At 38.5% G+C, this 16,242-nt stretch overlaps 1 protein-coding gene across 1 annotated transcript; it reads left to right on the forward strand.

The window, feature by feature from the left end:
• Nucleotides 1–718: 718 nt before the first annotated feature.
• On the forward strand, nt 719–10,107 carry LOC123668294 (26S proteasome non-ATPase regulatory subunit 13). The gene is made up of 10 exons (XM_045602058.1): nt 719–886; nt 959–1,072; nt 1,873–2,008; nt 2,487–2,635; nt 3,964–4,123; nt 6,138–6,244; nt 7,312–7,390; nt 8,207–8,347; nt 8,463–8,618; nt 10,026–10,107. The coding sequence occupies exons 1-9, from the start codon at nt 771–773 to the stop codon at nt 8,616–8,618; spliced, it is 1,158 nt and encodes a 385-aa protein (XP_045458014.1). The 5' UTR covers nt 719–770; the 3' UTR covers nt 10,026–10,107.
• Nucleotides 10,108–16,242: the final 6,135 nt, after the last annotated feature.

Here is a 16,242-nt window from a genome sequence, read left to right on the forward strand (position 1 = left end):
TAATTTTTTTCTGTAATAAATAAAATATAGTAAATGAAATAATAAAACTAAAATATAGTTGACACACAAAAAGTTTTTTAGCCATTGATCGAATTCATTGTATTGTAAAACAATTTTTATGTTAAACTCTATCTTCAATCAATCAAAAGCTGTGCCTATTTCAATTTTATGTATCTTTTCATTTTTTCTTTTTTCGCTACTTCAAAAATAAACAAATAACAAATTTTCTGTTAAAGATAAAAATCTATAAATCTTTGAGTACTTAATATTTTGTGTATTATATTACAGCAATCAAAATTATAACATAAACATCTAAATTCTATTCTAAATTATTTTCAATAATTTGTGTAAGCTATAACAGTAAACAACATACTATAACAGTAAGAAAAAACATCAAATACAAAGTCAAAATATTCTCATTATTAATTTCGTTCACAAAAAATACATCATAAGTGACCGTTATTTGTAGAACGTACATATCATGTACTAAAGAGAGTTTAATTACGAAATGCAATATTAACTTAGATGTAGAGCTTACTAAAGAAAAGGTAGAGACGTTACGTTACGAAGTGCACTGCCATCTATTGTTGTAGCAGACGAAACTTGTTTATAAAATTATCTGTTGATAGTTTTTTCTATTACACACTAGATGTCGTTAAACGAGGCAGAATGCAAGAGATCTTTGCTTGATTCTCATTTAAAAAATACAAAGCAATGACGTTTCATTATAGCGGTTAACTTCAGATCATTACGCGAAACAATTTTGAAACATGGCCTCCGTAAAGTTTGCTATTGTTGATGCAAACGATTATCTTTCTAAAAAACAAGCTGCCGATCCTGAATTGGCGGCAGACTGGGCTAAGTTAGAAGAACTTTACAACAAAAAGTATGTATCACCTAACTTGTGTATATTTGCGTGTATTTCATCGTAATAAGTGTACCAAACCATTGTTTTCAGATTATGGCACCAACTTACGCTGAAATTGCTGGAGTTTGTGAAGCATCCCTCTTTACAGGCCGGCGACAACCTAATACAGCTGTACAATAACTTTTTAACAATATTCGAAAACAAGTAAGTAAGCTACTGCAAGTCATCAACATGACATACAAGTGAAGTACAAAATGAAACATAGTTATGTCTTTAACTTAAAATTTAAGTAAGAGTTTGTAATAACGGTAACTGAAACTTTCAACCTGCATTTTTAATATAAATATAACATTACATTATGTCTAATATAAGTATTATTTCATATAATACATATTTTTAAACAATAACCTAGTAAAGTGGACACTTTGATTAGATCAAACAAAATGTGTAATTAGTTTGATGATCGTATTGCTTACCTTTTGTCTTGTAGGGTGGTGCTATCTTTTGTCATTTATGGCAATCAGCATGTAATTTCCCACTGTTGGGCGCATAGGCCTTTTTCTCTATGTAGGAGAAGGATAGGGAAGGATAGGAACTTAATCAACAAGGCGACTGCGGGTTGGTGAATATGTTACCTACAATGATCTCTATCACTTATTCATGATAAGAACCGGGACTGACGGCTTAACATGCTCTCCAACCAACCAACAAACCAGAAAAACATTTTTGTAAAAATACAAATATCCATCCCGAGTGGCAATCGAACCTGTTAACCATCAGTGTTTTAGGCTCCTTGCACCACTACACTAGAGCGCTAGCTAGTTGTCATATACGGAGTAGCAAATAATTATTTTAATAATTTTGTTCCAAGAAGTTTTGTGGTATTTTACCAAAATGATACATATTTAATATTATGTGGTCTATTTTGCAATCGTAAAAGTTTATTTCACCTTGTACACAAATCAATTAATTATATTAACGTATGATAATATTTAAAATTTCAGAATAAATCCGCTGTCATTAGTTGAAATAGTAGCTCACATAGTCCAGCAGTATGCCGATAAAAAAGAGGCCATCGCCTTCTTGGAGAAAATAGAAGCTAAGGTTAAAATGAACGATGAAGCGTTGGCTCTTTGTAAGGTAAGTTTTATTTAATACATCTTTTTTAATTTACATCCTCCTGCTTCTGGAGAGAATTGGGGATAGGTTCGGCAACGCACTTACAACGCTTCTGGTATTGTAGGTGTCTCTAAGCTACGGTGATCCCTTACCGTCAGGTGATCCGTACCATTATTTACTGACCTAGTTGTATAAAAAAAAATTAAGTTTCATTTATGTACAGTAAAACTTATTTGGAGAATTTTGAAATTTTAGTAAATACCTAGCATTAAATACGGACGATATGCATGTACGGATACTTAATTGAATCCTGTGTTGTTTTAATGAAAGTTCTGTAAAATTAAAAGCTAAAACTCTGTTTTAGAGCTTTCGTTTACAAACGTTTTGAACTAAAGAAATAAGTAGAATTAACAACAGTGCTATAATTGCAAGGAATATCTTACATATTTATTTGTATGTTGCAAAAGTTTTCTGTAATAGTAATTAAAAAATTTTGCAGGTTTTACAAGGACAGATATATCTGGAGAATCTGAACGATCTTGACGCCACCGAGAAGATCATCGAAGAACTGGAGAATACTTTGGAAGACGCTGATGGAGTTACTCCAGTACATGGAAGGTTTTACAAACTTGCATCGGAATATTATAGGTAAAATCTGTTACTAATATTTTAGTTTGAAAACCTTGTCAATTTAGAAGGTTTGGTTGTTCAAGATGTTTGCTATAGGAGTAGTGATTGTTTTGGTAGTTACGATAAAAACTGGAATTGAAGACTTAAATATTCATTGAAACACATTGGAAAGACTAACAAACAACTGTGTTGAAGTAATGCACTGCAGGAAATATCCTGCTCAAAATCTGGAGCAGCTGCGTTAGTGCTGAGGTACTACCCCCTTACCTACTTTACAGAAGTTCACAGCTAAATAATACTGCTTTTAAGCAGTGTTATTTTCTTGTGGTGATGATAAGATAGTACAGCTCCAAAGGAGGATCTGGTGTTGCAGGTGTTTGTCGGCTATCTTATCTGTTTACCATCAGGTGTGCTGTATGATTGTTTGTCAATGTAGTTATAAAAAAAAACGAGTGTGCTTGAGATCACACGACTGAAGTAAAACTCCTTTAGCTCCTACAGTAATATACGAAACATACTTTCTCTTTCTATCATCACTAATTTGTATCTTGTATCTATCTTGCTGTGTGGCTACGGCACCAAAGAATATAGCCACTTCCTCTCTTCTCGTGGGTGTCGTAAGAGCTGACTAAGGGATAACAAGGTTCCACTACCATCTTGGAACTTAAGAAGCCGACTAATGGCGGGATAACCATCCAACTGCTGGCTTTGAAATACACAGGCCGAAGACGGGCAGCAGCGTCTTCGGTGCGACAAAGCTAGTACTGCGGTCACCGACCCGCCTGTCCAGCGTGGTGATTATGTTGCACACATGAGTTTACGTCATTTTTGCCGCGAATTTGTGGAGGCCTATGTCCAGCAGTTAACTGTAATAGGCTGAAATAATAACTTGTATCTCCCTCCCGACCTCCGTTCGCCTCGCTCGATCACCCTTATCGTAACGCTCTCGTCACGCACTCACCAGCTGCCTCCCCAAGTTGTGTGTGCGTAAAGAAGTAGTGAGTAAAGTGACTAACTGAGGTAGGGCACAGCAGGAATTTCCTGCTCAAAATATGGAGCAGCCCGACTGGGGTAGTACCTCGACCTTACAGAAGATCACAGCTAAATAATACTGCTTTCAAGCAGTATTGTGTTCCTGTTGGTGAGTAAGGTGACCAGAGCTCCTGGGGGGGGATTGGGGATTGGGTCGGCAACACGCTTGCGATGCTTCTGGTGTCGCAGGCGTCTATAAGCTACGGTAATCGCTTACCATCAGGCGAGTCGTACGCTTGTTTGCCGACCTAGGGCCGGTGTGGGCGAGGGTTGGCCCTGTTGGAGTAAAAATATGAAGTGCAGTTGTGTGGCAGGGTGCGCGGCCCCACGGCCCGCTACTACCGCGCCGCGCTGCGCTACGTTGGCTGCGCGGCGGGCGGCGCCCAGCTACAGCCCGCCGAGCGCCGCGCCTGCGCCCTGCGACTGGCGCTGGCCGCCGTGCTGGCGCCCACCGTCTACGACCTCGGCGAGCTGGTCAGTGCTCCCCGACTACCACCTGGCACCCACCTAATGATTGTTTTTTTTTTATGTCACTAGGTCGGCAAACAAGCGTACGGCTCACCTGATGGTAAGCGATTACCGTAGCTTATAGACGCCTGCAACACCAGAAGCATCGCAAGCGCGTTGCCGACCCAATCCCCCAGGAGCTCTGGTCACCTTACTCACCAACAGTAACACAATACTGCTTGAAAACAGTATTATTTAGCTGTGGTCTTCTGTAAGGTCGAGGTTCTACCCCAGTCGGACTGCTCCATATTTTGTGCAGGAAATTCCTGCTGTGCCCTACCTCAGTGGAGTTGGGATTGTATTGTATTGGGCTCGGTTTTCCGCATTTAGACGCAAAGGTGGTCCATTATGCGTGAAAAGAGCTCCTTCCAGAAGCTCAGAAGCCTCCTGGGGCGTTCACAGGCTTTTCAAAGCGTCCTTATTTCCTTAAGGATGGTAGCCCGGTGTGCGCCCACTCCCTCGCATTCCAGGATCCTACCAAAGGACTCGTGTTCTTCTTCATCTTTTATAATTGGACTCCCACCAAAATTGCCCAATATCAGAGTGTTTTCCATCAATTACTTTTGAAGACTCGTAAGATTAGCGTTGTGATACTACAAGGTTATGAGCGAATAAAAAACCAAATTAACCATCTCGCTCACACCCGTATGTTTTTTGTAATCGTTTTTGTTACCGTACCGTCGATGATAGTATTGTTTAATTAATAAAGGAGAAACTATTTTTAATAAGTAGGGTAGACGCAAAACTTTGTTTAGCAAAAATTATCTAGGCGTAGTATAAATATTTTTTTGTAACCACTGTAGTTTGTAAATGTTGTAGCAATATATTATAAGTTTTATGTCAAATGTGTGAGACTGTTATTTGCGGACAAGCTTAAGGGCTTTTGCAAGTAAATATAATTTAATGTATGCTTTTCTTAATGTTACAAATCAATAAAAAAAAATGTACGGTTTGCTTCACACCACTTATTCGTCTAAAAAAACACAAACGCAACCAATGTTAGTACATTAGAAAAAAGAAACATCACATTTTAACATTGTTATATAAAATAAATGTACTTATAATATCTACTAAGGGAGTATTTACATACGACAGAATAGATTTAAAATCGATAGGACAGGGAATAGATAAATAAATAAATAAATAAATAAATATTTACACAATACACACACGGTCGTCTGTTCCTAAAGTAAGCAACTTAATCCTTGTGTTATAGGTTACAGCCGACTGGTATATAGCTACATATTTTTTTTTTCGATAGACATACTTATAAATAATACATATATAAATATATAAATAAATATTTATATTACACCCAGACTCGGGGTGGGAATCGAACCCACAACCTGCGGAGCAGAAAGCAGGGTCACTACAAACTGCGCCAACGGGCTAGTCAAATAGATGGAGGTAGATAGTCGAATAAAAATTAAGAATAAGAATTCATGCATTCAGCCTGTATCGTCCCTCTGCTGGCCGTAGCTTTCTCTATATAGGAGAAAGATCGGAGCCATGCTGCTCCACTGATTGACGGATATATTCCCTACTCTGAACAATGTTCACTATCAAATGTCTAGGATAGCAACCATGACTGATGGCTCAACATGCTCTCCGAGGCACAAAGCAGTTGTTGCTAAATAATTATTCTGCTCAAAGTCTAAAGCAGCCCGACTGGGGAAGTAAGTAAATTGACCTTGCAAAAGATAACAGCTAAATAGCACTATTCTCACATAGTATTGTGTTCCTGTATGAGTAAGGTAGAAAACTCCTGGACAAGGTCGAGGATAGGGTCGGCAACGTGCTTGCGATGCCTCTGGTGTTGCAGGCGTCTATAGGCTACGGTAATCCCTTGCCATCAGGTGGGCCGTACGCTTCTTTACTGACCTAGTTGTAAAAAAAAAACTAATTTTTTTTTTATATATACATATAATATATTTTAAAAATACAAATATAAATTTATAACATATCTTCATTCTTGTTACAGCTAGCTCATCCAATTCTCGAGTCTCTGGAAGGCACTCCAGATGCCTGGGCCTGTGAGCTGGTGCGTGCCGTAGCTTCCGGAGACGTCGTGGCCTTTGAAAAAATAAGGTAAATATTTAGGTGAATAATATTGGTATATCTACTACTTATTACTAACTGTCCAGTCAGCAGTGTGTATATAATAGTATAAAAGGATACGGTGCAGGATTATATAGAATCCTGCACTGAATACTTATTATTATTAATAAAAATAGGGAACGGAAGGAAATATCTTGCTCCAAATCTAAAACACTATTTGAACTCCAATCTTGAAATTAATTTTATTTTTAAAGCTTAATTAAAAACCATAACACTATTATAACGTTACTAGCTGACCTTGCAAAACGTTGTTTTGCCATATATGTTATTAACCCCTTTGGTCCCCCCCCCCCCCTTATAACTTAGGGCTATGAAAATAGATGTTGTTCGGTTTTCAGACCTACCCGATATGCACACAAAAGTTCATAAAAATCGGTCAAGCCGTTTCGGAGGAGTTTAACGGCAAACACCGCGACACGAGAATTTTATATATTAGACTAGCTGATTCGGCAAATGTTGTCTTGCCGCTAAACGCTATTTGAAAATAGGGGTTGGTGGTAGAAGGGTAAAAATTTAGGATTATATGTATTTTTCAACGCCAAATTATAATAAAATAAAAATATAATAATTTATCTAAAAATTAAAAAAAAATTTAGGGGTGGACTACCCTTAAGAGGGATGAAAAAATAGATGTTGTTCGATTCTCAGACCTACCCAATATGCACACAAAATTTCATGGCAATCAGTCAAGCCGTTTCGGAGGAGTTTAACTACAAACACCGCGACACGAGAATTTTATATATTAGATAGTGATCTGACATAGATGTGACGTCATAACCGCCGCCATGATATCATCAAGCGTTTCGCGTTATTGAAAGATGACTGTATAAATGTAAAAAAAAAAACAAGTGTGCTTCTCTTTCTATCTTTACTCACATATCTCCCTCTCAACTTCCGTTCGTCTCGCCCGATCACATATTCGTAACGCTCTCGTCCCGCACTCACCAACTTACTCCCCGAGTCAAGCACGCGTAAAGAAGTCTTACACGAATTAGTCATCACCACTTTTGTTAGTGTAATATCAGATATTGTTACAGAGCTCACTCGCCGAATCAAGAGCTACTCGGAGCTGATCGTCAACTGCGACAGAAGATAGCGATACTGTGTCTTATGGAGGTAATAACTGCACTTATATTATTAATCTGAAAGGTGTTATTTGAACTTTTTGAAATGAAGTGTAAATAAATATTAAGGGATGGCTATTAAAGTTATCAACCTAATATTGTCATAATTCAAATATAAATAATATCATATCCCTTAGATGTATGAGCTAGTCTAAAATCAATGTTATAGTGTATACACAATAAAAAATAATAGTGACTCATCGCTGTAACTCAGCTAACCGTGTAATGTGACCAGATAACAAAAAAAAATTTTTAAACTTATCTGAATAGCTCGCTTCATAGCCAATTTGAACAAGGCATTCTAATTTGCTACGAATTAATCGGCCAAGAATTAATAAGACCTTAGGGACAGACAACCTTGTGTATATGTTAAGTATATTTATTTATTTAAAAATAGCACAGACCTAACAAACATTTGTCACATACAATGACATGATTTCGACAGCTGTGCCAACGCATCAGCGCTAAATCTATATATATAAAAATTTCGTGTCACGATGTATGTTCCAGATAAACTCTGAAACTACTGAATCAATTTTTATCAAATTTTGTAAGCATCTGTAATTTGGTCAGACTTGAGAGATAGGGTAGTTTTTATCTCAATTAGACCCGGTAGGTGGCGCTGCCGTCGGTATGTGAGCAATCAAATTTGGTAGCTGTTTTTTGGACAACGTATGAATTTTAAACTTTTCCTATCCTATCCGCCAACCAGCAGTGGAGCAGCGTAATGGAGTAAGCTCCGATTCATCTCCTACATGGAGAATGAGGCCAAACAGTGGCTGAATTATTAAAGAAAAAGCTTTTCCAGATGGCCTTCAACCGTACGTCAGCTCAACGTCGCCTCACTTTCAGTGAGATCGCGAGAGAGGCCCGCATTCCACTCGGAGACGTTGAATTACTTGTTATGAAGGCACTCGCTGAAAAGCTGATAAGGGGGCACATTGACCAGGTATGTCGTCACTAGTTTGTCAGATGGCTTAACACTTCAGTCTATGAACTTAAGTACAGGATGAACTATCCACAGCCTGTTAAACTTGAATTTAAACTATCGATATTGTTTCCAGGTGAAAGAGACAGTGACAGTAACGTGGGTCCGGGCTCGAGCCCTGGGTCGCGGTGGAGCTGGAGCGTTGGCTCAGAGGCTGGACGCCTGGTGTTCAGCGGCCAGCGATGCTGCTGTACTACTATCTAAGGCGGCTCCGGATCTACTCACTCTATAGGTATATAGGTTTACTATTATGGTTAGTTGGTAAAATCGCTTCAGCGTGTAATATCCCACTACTGAGCATAGGCCTCTTTCCCCATGTAGGAGAAAGATCAGAGCTCAATCCACCACGCTGCTCCAATGCGGGTTGGCGGATACATTCCCTACTATGAGTAACGATCGCTATCAGGTGTACATGATAACAACCGGGACCGACGGCTTAACGTGCTCTCCGAGGCACGGTGGGGAGACCCACAGGGACAAATACCCAGACCACGGTAAACATGTGTATAACCAATACAAATGTTTGTCATGTGCGGGGAACGAACCCGCGACCCGCAAATTGGTAATATATATATATAAAGATATTCCTGTAGTATATCTTTAATTTGAGTAAAACAGAGTTTTTAGAGTGAAACTTATTCCATCGCCCAAAATTTTTTCGTTCATCTATCGCATGTTGCATGTCGTAAGTTTTCCACAGTATTTGTATATTAATGTAAATGTTTTTATTCACTAACATTTCACTGGCATCGTGGTTTCATAAAATTACACAATTCTTTTTTCCTTTGGCTTTTTATTTTCTCGATTTACACTGTATGTAATATTTCATAAAGCGGAGGATTTAATAGATAGGTGGTGACTATGGGCAACACACATGAGTTCACGCATTTTTGGCGCGAACTTGTGGAGGCCTATGTCCAGCAGTGGACTGCAATAGGCTTGGAAATGATAATGTCTACCAACACACTAAGATTTAATATTTATTAAATGTAGTGACTAAGTTAAGGTTTTTGCATAATACTGGGTACATTAGCTAAGTTTGTAATGTACCCAATGTTAAGATGTTGAAAATTCTTTAATTGATCGATGTTCAGCCACGACTATCTTTTAAATTATAATTAATACCCTTATAGCGATATAAATAATATCATTTAATTTTTATGCTCGACGCTGTCTTTAAAGTTTTCTCTGAGCAAAACTTGGCGATGTGACAAAGGAACGTTGTAAGATTTATTTACTTATTAGAATTTTTGAGAACATTTATTGAATAATAAACAAATTAATATCAATCAATTTCATATCACTAATAACTATCTTAAAAAAAGTGTGTGGGTACTTATGAACGCACGTAAGAAGTTATACTTCATTGGCTAGCTAATTTCACGTTGCTAACTTCTTCTTCGTTGACTAACTAACTTCAGGGTGTCGATTTTTTGTAGCAAATATTTACTCTCATAATTTTTCCCTTTTGCCATAAGAAGTATAACTTCAATAATGAATCAATTTTAAAGCTTAGCGACTGGTTCTTGGTGAGAAGTGTGTGTCAAATCTGACCCACGACTGTAGTTTACTCCTTCAGAGCGATTGACGTGATATTTGAAAGAAAATAATAATGTAATGATGTATATTTTGTCCTCAGGTACAACAGTTTGATAAGCGAAGATCGATGGAGTAAATTTGTTATATTGAATGTATGTCTGGTAATAAATTAATTACATTTATGCGGTGTTTTATTTGTAAAATACTTTTAAATTAAAAAAGTAATTTAATATATTGTTTTAAATTTCCATGGTTGTTAACATTATTTGAATTCGTTTCTTCGGGATTTACATCGAGCGTAATAGAAGACTGAGACGGAGGGTAGGCCGATATGTCTGCCCATAACATCTACCCTCAATAATCAAACAGTTCTTCCGTGACCATGGCGCATGCAACTGCGCCGAAATATCGGAGCCTCAAATATAAAAAGGTACATGGTGTAAATCCCGAAGAAACGAATTCAAATAAAGTAATTTAATTTTTTAAATATTGAGAAATTCTTTTTTCATCTATACTATTTATTTATTATCTATATTTGTATTTGTATTTGTGTTGGGCTCGATTTTCCGCATTTAGACGCAAAGGTGGTCCATTATGCGTGAAAAGTGGGCTGACTAGTTCAGCCAGCCCAGCTCCTTCCAGAAGCTCAGAAGCCTCCTGGGGCGTTCACAGGCTTCTCGGAGCGTCCTTATATCCTTAAGGATGGTAGCCCGGTGTGCGGCCACTCCCTCGCATTCCAGGATTACGTGGGCGGCTGTTTCTTCAGCAGCCAAACAGCCCCTGCAAAGAGGGCTGTCTGTTGCATTCATGATGAATAGTTGGTGGTTGAGTGCCATGTGGCCGGTAATCGTGCCAACAACTATTCTGATGTCCAGGCGGTTGAGACTGAGCAGTCGGCACGCTAGGTGCGGTGATACTTCCGTGAGTATCAATTTGGACTGTCTACAGCCGGTTTGGTTTGCCCAAAGGGCATTGTGATTTGCACGTGTACGTTGCCTTACCCACGAGCGCAGTTGTCCAAAAGGTAGCGGCAATAGGATGGTTGGGCCGGCAACCTTTGTACTGGACCCCTGTCTTGCAAGCTCGTCGGCAGCATCGTTTCCGTGCGATCCACTATGTCCTTTTATCCACTGGAGGATTACCTCATTGTGTGAGGCTAATACTTCCAGGGTTTGATGACATTCGTATATAAGACTAGAGTTAGTCGAACTGCTCTCTAGCGCTTTAAGTACGGCCATGCTGTCCGACAGAATACGGATATTGCAATCCCTAATGCCTTTTGACAGGACGGCGGTGGCTGCATGGGTTATCGCAACACACTCACATTGAAAGATGGAGCTGTGTTGGCCCAGCGTTAGTGATAAGTTGATATTGAGGTCTTGTGAGTACACTCCGGCACCGGTGCCAGACCCCATTTTGGAGCCATCCGTGTAGATGCGGACCTCGCGTATGCCGGATTGGTCTCTTTCAGCCTCAGACGGTTGTATATGGTACTTTCTTTCGAAAATATGTTGTTTGGGAATCCTATCACAAGGAGCAGCAAGTAGTGGCTCATAGCTCACAAGGTTGCTCCAAAGTCTATTGTGTGGACCCTCCTGGTTGCACCACAAGCCCAAGTGTTTCAGCCTGATAGCTGACATAGCCGCCTCCTGTTGTATGAACAAGTCAAGCGGTGCCAGGTCAAGCATAACCTCAAGAGCTGCTGTGGGGGCGGTACGCATACAGCCAGTGATTGCAGAGCATGCTATTCTCTGAAACCGCTGGAGTTTGTTTCTAACGGTTGTAAGTTCTGTTCTCTGCCACCAGATTACCGCACCGTAGGTGATTATAGGCCTGACAATTGTTTTGTAAAGCCATAGAGTAATTTTAGGTGATATGCCCCAGCTTTTGCCGAGGAGCCTTTTGCATTGGCAGAGGATTATGCTGGCTTTGTTGATTTTTGAGTCTAAATGCCTGTTCCAAAGAAGCTTACTATCTAGGATTACTCCAAGATATTTGACCTCCTTGGTTAGGGCAAGACTGGTGCCAAATAATTTAGGGAGTTTAAGGTTTCCTAAATTCCGTTTATTTGTGAACATCACAAGTTCCGTCTTTGCGGGGTTCACTGTTAGTTCGTGGTCCGTACACCACTGTTCAACGACTTTTAGTGCGGCCCTCATTTGGTCGCAGACTGTCCTCTCAGATGGTCCACTGATGAGTACAGTTAAGTCGTCTGCATAGCCCACTGTTAGAAATCTGCGGTCGTTGAGCAAGGTGATCAGTTCGTCGATCACTATGTTCCACAGAAGTGGGGAAAGGACCCCCCCTTGCGGACACCCCCTCGCTACAACGCCTCTAGTTATTTCATTCACAGTGAATTGGATAGCCCTGTACTTCAGCATGCTGTCAATCCACCCGGCAATCGTGTTATTGACTCCATGCTTGGTCAGGGCACGGCTTATGCTGGTGAACTTAGTTTTATCAAAGGCCCCTTCAATATCAATAAAGGCGCCTAAGGTTGATATTTTGTGATGGAGATTGCCCTCTATATAGGATATAACCTTGTGTAGGGCAGAGTCCGTTGATTTGCCCATTGAGTAGGCATGTTGGTTGGGATTCAGGGGTTGCTCAACCAGAGTTGTGCTCCTCAGCTCCCGATCTATTAGCCTTTCCAAAACTTTCAATAGAAAGGAGGTAAGGCTAATAGGTCTGAATGATTTTGGTTGTGAGTAGTCTCCTTTGCCGGGTTTAGGTATGAAGACTACCTTAACTTCCCTCCATAACTTTGGAGTGTAGCAATAAGCTAAGCAACTCCTATATATGGAGACAAGGTGGTCGATAAGTTTCCTATCACTCCATCTTAGCAGACCTGGAAACACCTTATCCAGTCCTGCCGACTTGTATGGTAAGAAACTGTTGATGGCCCATTTTACTTTGTCATGTGTGACAATTTTCTTGGCGGTGATCCAGTCCACCATTACAGGTGTCTTCTTTGGCTCTTCCTCCCATGCCGCAATTCTTTCGATTTGGCATCCTGGGAAGTGTGTAGTTATTAACAGTTCTGAAGTTTCCAGATCCGTTTTGGTGTATGTTCCATCCGGTTTTTTCAGGTTACCCAGGTTGTGCACCGGTTCGCTGCACAATATATTCTTAACTCTGTTCGCCTGATTGTTCGTTTCTATGTTGGTACAAAAGCGCCTCCAGCACTCCTTCTTATTTTTTTTATTATCTATACTAATATTATAAAGCTGAAGAGTTCGTTTGTTTGAACGCGCTAATCTCAGAAACTACTGGTCTGATTTGAAAAATTCTTTCAATGTTAGAAGACCAATAGGAACGGAGCACCAAGGAAGAATGTTTCAAAATCGGGGTTTTTTCCTTTTGAGAGCTTCCGCTGCGTGCACTGCGTAAACAGTTAAAGTTTCGCAAAAATCACGTATGACAGAATTGTTCCTATTCCACGCAGACGAAATCACGGGCAGAAACTAGTATTAATATAAATCTTATATTTTTCAGACAACTGGTTCAAATTGAAAAATTATTTTTCTTTCGTTGCTTATTTACTGAAAAAGGATATTATATGCTATAAGTACGGACGCGGAGCACGAAGAATTTCGTACAATGACCTTCTTGCCTACTGCCAGTGGCTCTCAAAGTTTTTATATAAAGTACGAAGCTTTAGAATATCGGTAGAGTATAGAATTTGGGATGTCTTAGAACTCGTTTTTTACACACTACACTAAATCTACGCTGTCTGTCCAAAAATTCTTTGTGCTCCGCGTCCGCACTTTACATATTTTAGTATGTTTTTTCCAAAAATTAACGCGAATTAAACCCTGTGGCAAAGCTAATTATTGAAGTAAAACTTCTTTGCGCACGCTTGACATGGGGGTAAGTAATGAGTGGGGAATGTCGGACGAGAGCGTTACGAAAAGTGTGATCGGGCGAGGCAAAAGGAGTAAGAGAGAGGTGCGAGCACACATTTTCTTTCTCACATGTCCAGTTACGTTTCGTATATCTAAGACAGTACAGGCTTATCGTGCAGAAGCTTAACTCAGTCGTGTGATCTAAAGCACACTGTAGTGGAGCAGTGACGCGGCGTGGTGGATTAATATCCAATTCTTTTTCAACATGAAGAAGACGCCTATGCCCGAAAGTAAGACATTACAGGCAGAATCGAATATACCACTGCCAAATGTAATTATATAAACTAATGTTTTGAGGGAGAAGACTATAAATGAAACCTTTCAATTCAGATTTCGCTTCAGCCTCTAATATCCCACTGCTGGGCATAGGCCTCTTTCCCCATGTAGAAGGATCAGAGCTTAATGCAACACGCTGCTCCTCTTCATTCAAATAGCTTTTATTAAAATTATATTTGTCTTGATTAATTTATTACAGTTAAAAGTGAAGTTATTACTGATTCCGGAGAGAAGAATCGGCAAGAAACTCTGCAGTTACTCTTTGGAAAAAAACTGTGTGGTAGATGTAGTTGTTACTCTTCCTAACGAGAACAGTCCTTTGGGCTGCAGCTGAATTATAATATGCTTGTAGTTAGTTTTGATACAGTATAAGGTAACTATAGTCAACAACTTTCTAAACGGCAGCAGTCCACTGCTGGACATAATTCTCACCAAGCCCACACCAAACATTCCAGTTCTATGATATCCTCATCCAGCCGCCACTGGCAATCGTACATAGATCGTCGGTCCAGTGGTCCAGAGAACATCCTAAACTAGATTGGATTTGGATGGAAAAATTTACAATTACTTAAATAACACAAGGCCATGATTAGGGATACTGACCTAAACTTTCTAGGGATTTGTTACACACACTCTTGGCCGTGATTAAGGCATTTTCTCGACTTTTATGTACGGAATATTTCAGACACAGCATGCAACGTAAGTTTGTTAACTGTATAAGATAATCTTCATTTTATAGAACATTTTGAGTCTTTAACACTAAAGATAGCAAAATATGAATTCAGTTAAAGAGTTGATCGGTAAGGCTTTAGATTAAGAACCGTCTAATTATCTAAGCTCAAAACTTGACCGTTTATCGGCATAATTTCGTTACAAAAAAAAAATAACCCTAACCTATCTAACTTCCAAATGACTGTTCTTAACCTAAAGCCTAGCCCAGTTGATCAATGTTATAATAAATACAAAAATATAACAAATAAAGCTTCCATTTTTTTTTCAATTAACATGTTTATAATAAATATTTCTATTACCGTTTCATGGTATTACACGTTAAATATAAATAAATAAATAAAAAATAAATATTATCTAATAAAAAAAAAACAATATAAACAAAATTTAAGAAACAGCACAGGGATATTTGCACTTTTTACAAATTACTTTAATTTTTTTAAGCATACTATATTTTTTATAAATACTAAAGGGATTTAGATGAAGAAATATTGAAGGTAATAAAAGGGCAATATATACAAAATTAAAACAATTCTTACTTTTAAAATCATGCATTTCTGAAGTTCTATAGCTAAAGGAACAGAAAATATTAGTTACTCAGAAACTATAATTAAATAAAAAACTAAAATATATACATATTTCTTAATTCTTGTTTAACAAATAACGTAAAATTATATAATACCAACAAATGAACAAATTTGACAGACTACAATGTTACTAGAGCGAATAATTTATATGACCGATTTTTTTATCGATTTTAAATAAAATAACCCAACCTATATTAATATTTTTCACATTAATTGACATTTTATAATGAAATAAAAACACATTTACTTAATTTTTCATTTTGTGGCAACAATTGTTGTTTCAGACGTCACAATTACTGTTATGAGACTCAAATGCATAAATGCTTTTGTAAAATGAAAATGGCGATCGCGTGACGGATGGTCGCTCCCCGTCAAAATGCATTCGCGATACTTAAAAAACATTAAAAATTTCGAACAAGACCTTTAAAGATTGCATTTCATGGTAAGTAAATATTAGTTTGGTTAAATAGTTGCTGAATTACGTAATGAATGATGTATTTATTGTGCTCTCGAGGCTATTTCCCATCTCGCTCGTTTGTTATGATTCTTTTCAGTCATTATTTACAATCGACGACATATATGCATCTCTTTCGTACACGGTTTTCTTGCAATAGGTTTTTCATTTTTAAGTGTCCGCGCGACTGAGACCGCGGGAGGAAATCAGGGTCTGTTGGAAAATATGAACAATTTTGTTCTCTTAAAAATTATTGATTTTTCATAGTTAAAAAAAAAAACATCAGACGCTGCTAATTGCATACGTGATGTGGTTCCGCGCGGTCGCTCACTCCTGTGAGTATGTGTCTATTTTAGCATTTTTGCC

The sequence above is a fragment of the Melitaea cinxia genome, chromosome 30 (assembly GCF_905220565.1).
Source record: "Melitaea cinxia chromosome 30, ilMelCinx1.1, whole genome shotgun sequence".
Taxonomy (NCBI): Eukaryota; Metazoa; Arthropoda; class Insecta; order Lepidoptera; family Nymphalidae; genus Melitaea; species Melitaea cinxia.

Excerpts from the sequence above, each read along its gene's own strand:
- LOC123668294 (XM_045602058.1), top strand. The coding sequence starts at position 771 with ATGGCCTCCGTAAAGTTTGCTATTGTTGATGCAAACGATTATCTTTCT. Across the intron at positions 6,245-7,311 it reads GTGGCCTTTGAAAAAATAAG|AGCTCACTCGCCGAATCAAG; the intron begins GTAAATATTTAG and ends ATATTGTTACAG. Across the intron at positions 8,348-8,462 it reads TAAGGGGGCACATTGACCAG|GTGAAAGAGACAGTGACAGT; the intron begins GTATGTCGTCAC and ends TATTGTTTCCAG.